This window comes from Netta rufina (genome assembly GCF_964035555.1).
Source record: "Netta rufina genome assembly, chromosome: 7".
Lineage (NCBI taxonomy): Eukaryota > Metazoa > Chordata > Aves > Anseriformes > Anatidae > Netta > Netta rufina.
Genome location: NC_140130.1, coordinates 1,610,640 through 1,625,225, shown reverse-complemented (window position 1 = coordinate 1,625,225; position 14,586 = coordinate 1,610,640). Strand labels below are relative to the sequence as shown.

Genomic DNA, 14,586 nt, shown 5'->3' with positions numbered 1-14,586 from the left:
TGGGGCCAGATTCTTATCCAAGTTACTCTGCTCTAGGTCACTGACCTAATTGCTCCAATGCTCTTCATCTAACAGTGTAACTGAAGGCACAGCACTGCCCTTAATCTTCTACTGCTGTTAATATTAACTGTGTATTAGAGAAATGAGTAGCCTTTCGAACATGATTTGTACTTCCACACGACACTGAACAAAAGGGAGAGGCAAACAAACCTTCATTTTAGTTGAATATTATGAACATTCACACTTGTTCTACCTCATTCTTATTTGACTGGCAACAACTTGTGCCATTTACTGCAGCTGTGTCTTAATCAAAAACTAAAAATGTTACCTGTCTCAAGTTAGGTCAAGTGAGTTCAAATCTAGCAAGGAGAGGGAGCCTTGTATTCATGCGAGCTTTAATTTGACCTGTCAGCGTAGTTTTCAGATACAACTGCCTTAATCGCACAAGAATTTTCATTTAAGACCCACTTTTCTTTCAAGCAAAGGGAAGCCCACAGAGCAAGGCAAAACTCATCACTTGAAGGGCAGCAGAGAGAACTCAGTGCTGAGGAACACACTTCTACTAAGCTTTCTTGAGCAAGCAGGGTGCTCAGCATGAGTGGGCTTTTGTACCTCACTGGTACACTGGCAGCCTGCAGCATGAATGAGCATTTCTTTACTTCAACACGCTGGTAATTGCGGCGTACCTCTCACACAGATCTCTTGTAAGGAACAGAATTTGGCTCTGTTTTACACCAGTTTCTGCTATTTAACTGTGATTTGAAATGTATTACATAATCTCAATAGCCAAGGACTTTCTTCTTCATGACTAACTCTTGTACCATTTTTTAATGTAATTTTTATGCAGGTTTCCAACTTTTTCTCAAGACACTGACAAATGAAGGGGTTTTAAGAGCCTTTTATTTTTTTTGGCAGGGGCTGTAGTTGTTCTGTTTTGTTCCACTTTTAGTTGGTTTCCTAGGACAACCAAACATAGGCAAGGTCTTTGCATCCACATAGGATGTGGGTCTGCCACTGGTTCACTGTTACTAACTTTCAAACCTCTGACAAGACCAGAGAGAAGCTCACAGACAATTTAGGTTGCTACCACTGTTACTAAGGTAGGCAGACATGCAGAAAGGAGAGAGGATGCTGTTAAATACTCCCCATCAAGGGGAGGGCTACAATGGATTCAAGCTTTTCACAGATGCTAAAATATACAAATAACATAGCTGTGAGTACTGCAGTCAAAAGCAAGCTTTAAGTGACGCTTTCACCATGTTTGAATTCACCCCTCCCTAGGAGGGAGGCTGCATAGAGTACAGGCTGTGCAGGCTTATTAGAAGTCTCGACTCCAGCTCATCATTTTCCTGCCCTGATGGCATCTGTAATAGACAGCTCATGTAGGTTCCCTGATGTCGAAATGAAAACGAGAAAATTCAAACTGAAGTCCTGATGTAATTAAGTTAAAAGGAATCTATAACAACTCCAAACCGTCAGATTTTAATCCATTGGAAATCCATAGTCCTCAATAGCTCCAGAATTTTTATTATTTTTTTTAAAACGCAGCTCAGCTGGATGTTTTAAATAGTTTCCATAATGAAGTCTTCTGTGGTCTTATCACCCAGGCTATCAAATAGTCATTGGATCGTAACACGGAATCAATCATGACCATGCTAAGACAAAATGGAATTATTGCCTACAGAGAAATAGCTGCACAACTTACTACAAATTCGCTAAGCCAATCAAGTCCCCTTGGATATGTTCTTTAAAATAATTCAGATTCAGATTCATTTTTCATGTTTCAGATTTAGAACATTCAAAGGCATCCTAAGTAATACTTTCCAATTCACACTCCCTACCATGTGAGCTAAATTTAACAAGTGTGCTAAGATATACTGAAGGATTTCGGTTCACTTTCTGCTTTTCTGTTGGCCTTTCTGCTTTCATCTCAAGCTCCACACACTTGAATTAGCACTGACAGCCTCACCAGACAGCCTAGGTAGTTTGCTGATGGTTTGCTCAAGGAAGCAACTCAGAAACCAGCTGAGCTTTAAAGAATGTATAAAAACAGGAGGAGGAGAATCAGAGTTTTGTTTTCACATACAGGACCTGATTCTGTCTTTCCTGCACTTGTCCAGTATTCTGTGCTTCCTCATAACTGGACATGTTCCTACCTAAACAAAGTGACGAAGGGAAGTACGGAAGCTACATGCAACTTACTCAATGGGTTGAGGTTCCAAAGCATGGCACAGAGCACTTCACAGAGAGAGGAAGCAACAAAATGTACCTGGAGCTTCAGGTGCCTCCAACTAGGAGAGAAAAGCAAGCTGTACTTAAGGACAGAGCTCAGACAATCCCAAGGAATTGTGTATGTGTGAAGTGCTACTGTCCTTCATGAAGGGTAAAGTGGTAGCTGTATCACCACAGAGCATGTGGTGCTGGCTAAAATTCCAGCACATTCCACAAGTGAAGGACAACATTTTGATGTCATGGATTGACTGAGCAGATAGGCTTGGGGGTTTTCAAGTCCTGTGATTAGAGATGTGTCTGGAAATTACATTCAGAGTTTACAATCTAGAAAATAATCAGAAATGTTACCGCTCTGAAAGCCACGTTTACCACTACCTTGAATGTTAAATTACCAGCGTAACATCCATCATTAAAATGTAAGTGCATAATATTTACTTTATGTTATCGGATGCACCTTACAATTAGCATTAAAATACAATCTGCTACACACTCATCCTTATTTTTATCCCTTAGTTTATATAAACTCATGTATAATTTCCCTTTACATACGTGAGATTAAAAGGACTGAAGACACAACATGAATCACTCCACTGATGCTTGTACTTACGGCTGGCCAAGATTGAAAGAGCTTTTAAGGATCTTTTCATCCTGCTGATTTTGAAGTCTTCAACCATAAGTACACATAAAAGAGAACTGGAAAAAAAAATCCACCACAGAATAATCTTTTAAAAATGTTTTTTCTTTTAGCCCTAGAAGAGGCCAGATGAAATCCAGACAAACCGGAACTTGAAGAGGTAAAGTCTGTATTAGACACGTGTCTGTATGTGTCAGGACTGAATGCACGCACCCAAAGTTAGGGAGAATACAGTAGTTGTAAGATTGTGAAGATGCTGAGTTATGAATCTAAATTTACTTTTACACAGTCCTATTGAAGTCAGTGGAAAAGCTCAGGAACTAAACTCATGGGATACCTCTGACAATTGCAAACTGCACAATTCTCCTAACTAGAGTGCATTCATACACAAAGCTCAATATGGGAATTCCTCAGACTGTTCTTATCATCCTAGAGCTGCCAGCTGTACCTGATTTAACAGTATTGGAGAAATAAACTCCAGATACCAGTCCGTACTTGGAACTGAGAGTGCAACTCTGGTAACAGTTACTTCCTTTCATTCTGCAGGAATAAAAGAGTAACACTGAACTAGTTTTAAGGTTTCCCCTTTTTGGCAGCAGCTAGAACTGTCAGAGCTCGGAGGAATTGTTGTTGGGTTATAAAAACACTATAGCTAATCATTGTTTTTGAAAACATCCATGCAAAACAGCTTACTCATTCAAGCATAAATAAAACAAGAACACTGTGAAAACAATAAAATAAAATTGATTAATGATTCAACTACAAACACCACTGTGAAAATTGATCCAGCTACAAACACTAAAACAAATTCTAAACAAACCTTCTGTGCTGAAGGAAACATTTTCAAGGTCGCATAAAGGATGCTGTGCCATATAACAAAACAGCATGGAAGTCACAGGAAGTGATGCTGGAGCAGAGCTTTCTTTCATTCCGATATCATAAGTATTTCATCGGGAGTACTTTCCTATAACAGTGACAAGTTTTTATACAGATATCATTGATTGAAAATGGCAGTAGAATTTTTTCAGACATGCTCCTAAATATTTAGGGTGGTGAGGCGCCAGAACAGGTTGCTCAGAGAAGCTGTGGGTGCCCCATCCCTGGAGGTGTTCAAGGCCTGGCTGGGGCCCTGGGCAACCCAATCTGGTGGGAGGTGTCCCTGACCATGGCAGGGGCTGGAACTGGATGAGCTTTTAAGGTCTCTTCCAACTCAACCCCTGCTATGATTCTATGACTTGGAAAAAGTACTGCAAGTGATATGCTTAAAACTTCTACCAAGACACAAGAAAACAGTGGATGATTCTGGGCCATCTTCTGCCAGAATTAAAAATAGCTCTCCAGGTTACATAAAGCACAAAAGGCCATGCATGCTGGCAGCATGGCAGACATACCTACTGTACAAAGCCGACAAAGAAAAACAAGCCCAGACTGGAAGGACTTTTAAAGATTACCTTCTCAGTCGTGCGTAAAGATGCTGACGCTACTTCAACAGCACAAAGAGAACTGAAACCTACCCTATTCCAAAAGCTGGGGCCTCCAAACCTGCTTTGCAGAAGCCATGAATAATAACAGGTAGAACAAATTACAGGGAATGGGTAAAGAAGGTGATCTTTCTAGATCATGGAGGGGAAAAAAAGAAAATTAATGAGGCAGAAAAGTCCCAGACCGAAAAACCAAGGTCAGGCAGATAAGCTTCAGCAAGTCTTTGGAGCCAATTTAAAACAACGATGCCTGACCGAAACCAATTCAAAAATGAATGAGGAATTACAATACATCTCTAAATAAGAATGTGACATAGCCCTTCCTCCCCCAACCCCCATGACAAAACAGTCCTCTGCTCATTCGAGAACCTACGACTTCTGGGATCAAGGACCCCACTGGAAGGGTCCTGTAAAAGCTGCAGTGGCCTGTAGCACAGACTGATCTAGGCTACAGGCATAACTGCAGGGTAACTAACAAGCTCAGAGAAGTTTGACTACATAGCAGGCTGAGAAGAAAACTGCTACATATAGTTTAAGATAGAAGCTGAACAGATGAAGAGGTTACTAACAACATTTACTCAAGAAAAACAGCTTTTGTCTTTGAGATTTTCAGTTTATGTGAAATTTTAAGTGAGGGGGTGGCTTGACAATCCTACTCCTCAAATGCTGGAGGCAGTAGTATTTCTCCTCCCTAAACGATTCCTCCTGCCATGGTACTTACTAAGAACTTGATCTGCAAGGCTGAACACTGGCTGGCAGAGAGGAGACGGACAAACGGCAAAGCATGAAAGGAGTTCAGGTGCCTCACGGACTACCACAGAGCCCACAGCTTTCTTCCAGGCTAAATAAGCATCTTCACGAATGTTCTGGAAAGATTCATCACATTTCTTTATTGCAGACAACATCAAAATAGGAGCTGCAAACTTGGCATGGCTTGGAAACGTAGACAGAAAGTGATAAAATGGATTCTGCTACAGAATAAATAAACATGCATTTGGGAATTATAGTCTGGAAGAACAAAAGCCACTAAAGAAGGACATACACGGGAGGCAGCGATGTTTAAAATACCCTAATTTAAAACAGTGGGTGAAAATTAACTACAAAAAACTCATCATACACTTGAGTTTCAACCTAGCAATATCATCTTATAGCGCTGGGAGAGAACAGTGTTTCTGTATGTGAAACTGGCATAATTACACATCAAGCATTTGAGATGACTTACAGCGGATCTAGAAAAGTTTCAGTGAGCAATAACTGAGTCAGCTAGGGACACAAATAAAATAGCAGACAAGACTTAAATAGCTAATCATACGTAGCTTGGTTGTTGACAGACCAAACAGTTAATAATCTATCAAACAGATTTGCACAGCGCTCTAAAAGGAGAAGAGGAAGGAGGAAGAAGGAAGGAAAATGACTCTAAAAATAAAGAATATTAAGGAAGAAAGGAAATAATTGCATTTCTTGACACAGGAATGTTGAAAAGTTCTTTTTCAGCAAAGTCTCGCTAGTTATTAATGGCATCATTGCTTATGATACAAAACAAGAGTGTAAAATATTTGCATTAGTGAGATGAAGTGAAAGATACAAGCAAATCATTCTTCTTCTCTTCCACAATTTTAAACATCATTCACGAAGACTTCAAATAGTTGCTTGGACCCTTTCAATATACCTCTGTGTCCTAACAGTAAGGAATGTTACACGTGGAAACCTTTGCCTCTGGCAAAAATGTCAAGCTGAAATGATAATAAGTACTTTTATTTGCAACAAGTGAACTTTTGAAGCCATATGCAAGATTCTGGCTCCTACCTGAAGTAGCATTATTGCTTGTCACAAAAAAATAATAATAACCCCTAACTTTGCTAATTTGAAGTTCTGCCAACTAAAATGAAATTTTATGGAAAAAAAAATGCATTAATGAGTTGGCCATTATATCATTCAAATTCTAGAAAAGTGAAACCGTTTGCAGTTGAAGAGTATGTGCCTAAATCTACAGACTCGCAGTTAGGGAGGGAAAGAGAAATGACAAAAACTTTGTGTGATATCTGAATATCACACAGGCAACTCTGTCATACTAGGTATTAACATACGGATTATTTATTATGCTCAGAACTCATAATTAAGAACAAAACAAAACACAACACCACCAAACTATGCAAGTCTCATTCAGGACACGGATCCAAACTTGGATCTCTCAGTTGTTCTTCATGTAGGAGTCCCCCTAGAAATTCATTTTTTTCCTGTCTCTCTGACTTACAGGACAATATTTCCAAAATAGCAGTGACACTGCTCCATAATGCCATGAAAGGGATTTGAAGAATGGCTTCAGAGCCTCGATGATGCCACTCTATCCCTTCTGTTCAAAAGGCAAATATGTACATGATATGGCCAAGAAAACTCCTCTCATCTACAAACTCCAGAAATGTGTTGTGGAATGCCCTGATAAACCCAACGTGACAATAAATTTCTGAAATAAATAAGAAAACATGAGACAACCTCAAATAGCATGGAAAGCCAGAGATACAAGTTGTATATACAAGAGAGAAATACCATCTTAGCCTGTATGATGTAATACCTATATACAAGCTTTTTAGACTAAACAATTTTGATAGTGTCAAGTGTATGGATGGCGATTAATTTGATTTACATAACTGTAGCTGGCTAAGACACCAATTCCAATTGTGATCCTGACACCCAAATACTATCTTCATATATTATGGACACACAGAAGGAAAAAAAGCAAACAACCACACACACGAAAACAAAACAAAACAAAACACCTTTAAAAACATGTTAGTAAGACTGTATAGTTTAAACCATCAATAATTAGAAACATCAGAATGAAGCATACTTGAATAACCTTAAATTGTCCCCTTTGTGTGTTCAAATTATGATATAATCTTTAATTGCATGATTACATACTATTTTTCTACACAAATTCTGACTCATTCAACATACTGAATAGTGTGTACATAATGAACTATTTTTCTTGTAACAGCCATTCACTATTGTTCAGTGTGTAGTCCCAGGACTTATTTGTTACACATTATTCAGATCCTGCTCTGAAGACAAAATTATGAATTTAATCATGGGCTTTTCCAAGTACCTCATGGGTTTTCCAGGCTACTATGGTGCCAGGCTGCTTAACAAACATTCATTAGTTTATTTTGAAAACATCTCTGTGAGGGAAAGAAATAATATTACTTCCATTTTACACATGGAAAAGTGAGGCATGGAAAAATTTAAAAAAAAAAAAAAAGAAGTTCAGTGGCTATTTAACATCATTAATATCCCTTCTCCCCTTTCCCCAAGCATTTAGCACTGTGCTTTTTGTATGTTCAAAGTCTCACTCTCCCTGACACTACCTGCAAATGATGACTCTCAGTACCCTTGAAATCCTGACAGCGCAGTCCCAGAACCAAGCACCCAGAAAAGGAGGAACACAAGTAACAAATCCCTGTGATAAGTAGGTAGCTCTTGCTCAGCTTCATGCAGGTCAGACCATTTTTTTTTCTCCATTGTTTCTTCCCCTGCTTTGCTTCCAACACCAGCACTCAGCACCCCCAGTATTCACTGCACAGCATTCAGTGTCCTAGCACCACGCCAGTTCTGCACAGAGGACCGTACTTTTCGCCATTTCCTAGCTTTAAGAGCTTACCTCGGCAATCCTAACAACCCATTATGTCTGCCCTTTCTTAGGTCTTACAAAACAGCACCTGAACAAAAGCTGGAATTCTACCTGTAGCTTCGTATCAATCCTCCCGTGGGTAACCAGTGGCGCTGGCACATTGAGGTGCACAGTTCCCAGCCACCTGCTGCCAGCCGTACCAGACTGCCATCCTTCAAACGCATCAGCACTGCAAAAGGATGTCATGCTTTGCCAGGGGGGTTTAGATAGTTTTGCTGGTAAATAAACAAGGAGATGGCGTCTGGCTATGGAACGTTGCATGTACTCATACAGACTGAGCTTTGTCTGCCTGTCACACCGAAAGATAGCTACTTCTGTCCTCTTGAGCTTGTTCCTGTCCTGCCCCTTCTTCCGCAGCCCAGCCACCCTCCAGAAGCCCTGTTCTTCATTCCTAAGGCTGTTATTTTGGTCCCAGCCTCTTTGCCCAGCAAGTCCCAGTTACATTCATTTTCCCCTAACCTCTGTGGTCCAAGCCGCCCCATTCCCCCACCCACACTCTCATACTTTCCGTCTCCTCTTTGCAGACAGGTCTCCAGGTTTTCTCTTCTTCACAGGCTCCCAGTTCTAATTCCATCCTCATTCACCCAACTCATCTAATCTGGGTGAACACCTCCTCCTCTTATTTTCCCAACTTTTTTTCTCTGGGTACCCCATCCAAATCTGGATCGCCTCCCTTGCTACTTCACCTTATTTTCCCATTCTCATTCAAGGTCACTCTTCCCACCCATTTTCACATGCAATTTAATCCTCATAAACATCTCCACCTTTTAAGTTTCTTCTGTTCTTCCGCCCTCGACCAGCCACAGCCTGTCTCTACCAGCTCCATGCCCGTGTGCCTTCTGGGCCAGTCCTTTCGCTCCTCTCCCAGTCCAACATTCCCAAGTCCCAACATCCTCGCTGAAGATTTGCTGCTCCGCTTTTCTCCTTGTTGCGTTTGGATCGGTGCCTTTCTCTCCCCAGCTGCCTGTGCCAACTGCAGGAGCACAGAAAGCAGATGACAGCGTCGCTGCTCTCCCGCTGGCGGGCCTCCAGCAGCCCAAGAGCAGCATCTGTAGGGGGAGCCCTGCACAACCAAGGAAATTCAGCTCCTAAAATCTGGGACTGTTCTTTCTACCAAGGCTCTGAAAAGGAGAGTTTTTTCAAAATTTCTGAAGTTATATATACGTTCACAGAATTGGCCTGTTCATGACACAAAGGCCATCTATCTACTAAAGGTTAATACCCAGGTACGGTCAACACAGGTTTCATAAAATGGTCACCAGAATTTTAAACGCAGCTCAAACATTCTTTCCCTGCCTAAGTTCACAAAAGTATGGCTGCAACATCCAGATACGGCAAAGGAAAGCAACAAATGATGTGCTTTTCTCTGCAAAGTGAGTTCCTTAGGGTTCCAAGGAACTAAATGTTACCCTGTGCAACAGACTAATACAAAGCTGTGCTAGTAGATGCAACTAAAATAAGAAAAAAAAAATGCAAGATATATTCATAAATAGCAAAGAATGCTGAAAATAAGAGCTGATGATTGGCTTTATAATTTTGCATTCACTTTAAACCAAATCTTACTAGGTGTTTTTATTTAGAGGTCTCCAAAATGCATACATTTGTTTTATTTTGCCTGAAATTTTTAAGTTTTCTAAATGATTCATTAAGAGAGGTGGTGATATCTGTAAAAAACCCTGAAACAAGCAGTAAAAAAAATCTAAAAAGATATAGATTGTGATATTATTAATTGCCCACTCCGATTCCTGGACTTCTGCCTCCTGTATATTCTACCACAGAAGGTATAACCCAGTTTTCTGAGCACAAAATGTTTCAACATTAATTCCCTCGTCTTAAAAATACAAGAAAAAATATTTTGTTATCTGAGTAAATATTTCATTATTGCTTACAGTTTTACTGCAACATTGCCTGCAATTCCAATTAAGAGTGCAGCAGAATTTATATCATGGTTGGATTTGCTATGCTACCATTTCGTTGGCTCTCTTCATGGCTGCTATTGTTTAGGGATAAAGGACATTTTCAAAAGATTAGGATCTAGCTTAATTCACAACAGGTAACACATATTTATGTTTATTGCAAAACTTTGACCTCAGTGATGCCAGCATACCATCCTGACAGCTCAGTCTTTCACAGCTAAGATACCCTAAAATAAATCATAAGTATTTATAATATAAATGCACTAACTAAACCCATGTACACAGCTGGGGATATAAATGTGTTGCACATGCATTTGCATGCTTACCTAGAAAGATTAACACCCAAATCTTTGCTTTGCTTGTTTTTATGATCCCATTTAAACACGCTTTTTGATACATAAGTGCCACCTGTAGGAAAAATCCTGAAGTATGCTCCAGCGTGATCTCGTGCCACGCAAGGCACTGAGTTGCAGATTTCCTATGCCCAATGTAGGTGCCCCTTTCGGAAATTCGACCACATCTGGTAGGAAGCAATGACCCCGTGTGACAGGGGAGATTGGTTCGTCAAGCCAGATCTACAGGAAAGCTGTTGTTTTATTGTGAACCCTACTCGAACAGGAATTAAAATGAAAAATTAAACCACCGTATTTTTTCCATCTGGTGGTCTGTATGACTCTGCTTCACAGAAATCAAGCGTGTTTAACTACAGAGTGTTGAGCCAAACAGCGTCTGCGATGATTAACATGGAGTACTTCACCACGACTGCCTGGGGCAGACAAATATTAGGGATTGCATAATTTTTCCATTTTCACTTCTCGCCAGCATCAATACAAAGAAACAAACGTGAAGTAGTGTTTTAACACAAGCCCAGCCTCCACTACCATGCATGCAGTTCAGATTTTCCAAGTAGCGCGTTAGGCACGAGCGGATGGAAGTGGACATTCTGCCTTAGATCAGACATCAAAAAAAAAATAAAAAAAAACGGAGAATTCCCAATGCTGCTGCAAAAATGGTTACTGGGAAGACTTGTCGGTGCATTAGCGATCAGTTGGTTTTTACAGGACAAACAGAGAGCTTAGGGAATTCCATTGTTTGACAGATTGAGTCGATCTTGGTCGACGGAGCGAAGTATTTCATCAGAACTGATTTGTAAAAATAAAATAAATAAGAACGGAGGCTGATGGAGCCGGCTGCCCACGCTGCCCCCCGGCAGGGCGATACCTGCACCAGCGGCCGCCCCCCCCCCCCCGCCCGCCGCTGTCCGCGGTGCTGACCCGGCCGGCCCCGGCTTTGTTCGCGGCACGGGGGGGGCGGCCCGGCCTTACCGTCCGTGTCGCAGAGCTGGATGGCCTCCAGGCTCAGGTTCTTCAGCACCTCCTCGCAGGGGCTGCCGGGGCCGCTCATGGCGGGCGCCAGGCGCGGAGGCTCCATCGCGCCCCTGGCCGCTGCCCGCTGTGCCTGGGCGCCGGGCGGGGCGGGGCGGGGCGGGGCGGGGCGGGGAGGGGGCGGCCGCTTTTAAAGGGGCCGCCTCGCGGCTCGCCCGCTCCCCGCTTCCCGCCCTTACGTAACGGCCGCGGGCGCGCGCCCGCCCCTCACGGCGCCCCGCTCCTAACGGTCCGGGTGGGGCTGGGGCTGGGGCTGCCCGCCCCCCCTCAGCCCTGCCCGTCTGTGCCACAGAACCCGCACTGCCCACAGGGCTCCCCGGCCCCACTCAGCACAGCCCAATGTTGGCCGCTCGGGCGGCTTTCCAGCGGCCTTCGGGAGCGTCCTGCTCCCTGTGATGGTTCCTGGGGACGCTAAGCTGAGGAAATGATCCTCATTTATCCTTCACAAAGCTGCTGCCTGGGAGCAGGGAATGGCTCTGAGGAGCCCAGAGTCCCCCAGCCCCTTCAGAGGCCGTGGTGCAGCAGTTAGGAAGCACCATGCTGAGCGCCCTTCGGGCTCCATCTCCTCTCTGCTCCCTCCCTCTCTCGCTCACCTCCTGCTTTCTGCCCCTCTGCCGTTTTATTAAAACCTCAGACGTGCGAAGAAGGGGCAGACAGAGGAGAAATGGAGTGAGTGGGAAGGAAACCCGAAGGAAGAGAAAATGAAAAAGAAGCAATAACAGACAGGGAGGGAGGGTGTGAGTCAGCGGGGAGGTGGGGAGGGAGAGGAAGATCTGAATGAAGACACAGACAGAACGAGGACAAATGTAGAATCTGAGAGGGAAGACATGAAAGTGGGTGAGACTGCATTCATCAGGTTTTAATTTTGGCTGACAACCATTCATTCCCTGCACGGAAGCAAACCCTTCCTACTCATACTGCGACTGTTCTTAGCACACCGTCATCTCCTACATAAGGCTGGGTGATTTCTTTCTTTGAAGACGCCGTGTTTAGTCTCTCAGCCTTATGCTCCACGTTCCTTCCTTTCCACAACTGTGGCAGACTTCTCAGCAGCTCACACAACAACCACCTTACTTATTTGCTACAAGATTACATAAAGTCCATTTGAGGCAGACACCGTTGTTGAATACTGAGAGAATTCCCATTTTATTCTCGCTGCCTCTATTTAATACACCATTCTCTCCTCTACTTTTTGTTTTGAGCTAGTGAGATCAGGATTTTAAGGACTGATGGCTTTTGCATAGATATTTGAAAGCAGACAGCCTTGGGGGTGTTCCCAGTCCTCCAAGGCCTCTCGTTTCTCAGCTGCCTTTTAGTAATAACTTCTGGCTGAACTGCATCTATTTATCTCCCCAAACCATCGCACTTTTTTTGAAGAAAAGACTAGTTAGTGTACAAATCCTGCCAGCCTCCTGTGGAACGATGCCACAGAGAAACCTATTCCACAGCTCTGCCCTTCCGAAGCACGAAACAAGCCAGACCTGCCTGCGACAGCTTTTTGCAGAGTCACTCTTCAGACATGCTTCCTTCAGCCGATAGCTACTCCCATCACCTGGGCTAGGCATAAACACTCTGTAAAGCTCAAATTACTCCCAGATTTTGTTCCATTTACTGTACTGGAGTCACTGCGTGCTGCCCTAGGTATTTCAGTCTCGAAGCACACAGCACCATCCTAGTGCTCCTCTTATCTGAGAGAACTGTACGCGCGGCTTGTCTCCTGAGCAAGGAATAGCATTATCTGAGGCACAAATTACATTTGTGCTAAAGGATGACAGAGCCTCAGCCTATAATCAGAAAGTTTATTCTGAGGTGGATTATCCCTGACAGTGTTTAGCAAAAAATGTCACAACTCACAAATATGGGTCAACATTATGTAATGGGAAGCCTGCCACTGGCAGCAGACTGGTAGAGACAACGAAGCGGCATGTGTCTAGAGCTGCAAAAGCTTGCAAAGAATCTGCCACAACACCAACCTCCAGCACTTTCAACATTAGATAAGAGGGGTATTACCAGTTTCTGTAGTTCAACATGGGTGTATCTGTTATTACAGCAACCTTGTGCAAGCAGAGAGAAGCAGCATTTTCTAACACATTAGCAGTACCAGCAAACATGGGCTGTGGCGTGCACCTCTTGCCTGGCCAGGTTCAACAGCCTCAGCTCTCCTGCCTTCGCCTGGCATTCACAGCCCCCAGGCAGGGCACAAAGGTCTTGCAGCAGGGCTACCACGTACAGCAGACGGGCAGAGAGGCTTCCTGCTGGGAAGCTTCTTTCCTGCAAGCCATGACCTTATTCAAGCCATAAACACAAGAGGAAAAGGTGCTCTCCTCCCCACAGACAAAACCACGCCATCACAAAGTTCGGTCCTGCCTCTGTTATCTTAGCAGTCCATCTTGGGAAAAGTGCTTCGTAGCAGCAGAGTACAGCACGGAGCAGTAAGGCAACTGCTTTGTCCTTATTTGGAAACACTTTTTCAGTTCACACTAGCAGGTTTTTATTTGTGAGTTAAAAAAGAAACCTTTCTCAGACTTCAGCAAGACTCAGAGCTTCAGCCATTCCTTCCCACTTGGAAATAAAAAAGACTTGTGTTATTGCTCAATGGACTGTGGAAACAGAAGGCAGAAAGGCTACAGACACGGTTTTCAGTAAAGAAAAACAAGGGAGCAAAAAAGGCAGCCTTTTTTTCCTATTAATACGTTTCTTTTGAGAAAAGCAAAACATTAAAGGTCAGAAACATGGAAGGGTCAAAAACAGTATCCAGCATTTTGGGTCATTCTTAATAAGACCAAGACTAAACTTAGCAAATGACTCCTGAAGATTCATGGAAAAACACTTTGCAATTTCACGGTCATTCTTTGTCTTTAGTGGACATGCCAGTGTTTCAGCATGCAAAGGCATATACTTGCAAACGATTGTGCGCAAGATATTCTTGGAATACCATAGGACTGAAGTAAAGTCCACACAGTAGTGACAGGAAGACAAAAAAAGATTTAAGACCCTTTAGTGAAAGCCGCAACTGTGTCGAGTTAATGCGCAGTGTGACACAGCTTCCTTTTCTACACTGACAAAGACATTGATGTATGGCAGTTTGGCACACTAGGCATGGTATCTCGCTGGGAACCTCTCTGCTTTTTCTCAGATAGCTTAGCAAGAGCCTCCCCAAGTGCTCAGACAGGAAGGGTGATGGCACGGGAAAATCCGAGGCAGAGCAGCAGTGTTTGTGTCTTAAATCCTGAGTGAGGCTTTCGCACTCTCC

At 43.1% G+C, this 14,586-nt stretch overlaps 1 protein-coding gene across 1 annotated transcript in view; it reads right to left on the bottom strand.

The window, feature by feature from the left end:
- PHYHIPL (phytanoyl-CoA 2-hydroxylase interacting protein like) overlaps positions 1-11,379 on the bottom strand; it is a gene marked incomplete at both ends in the record, with an annotated part of 30,931 nt that extends 19,552 nt beyond the window's left edge. Inside the window, one exon of the mRNA XM_084290117.1 lies at positions 11,274-11,379. Within this exon, the coding sequence (XP_084146243.1) occupies positions 11,274-11,379 (106 nt within the window). The remainder of the gene's footprint in view (positions 1-11,273) is intronic.
- Between the last annotated feature and the right edge of the window lie 3,207 nt (positions 11,380-14,586).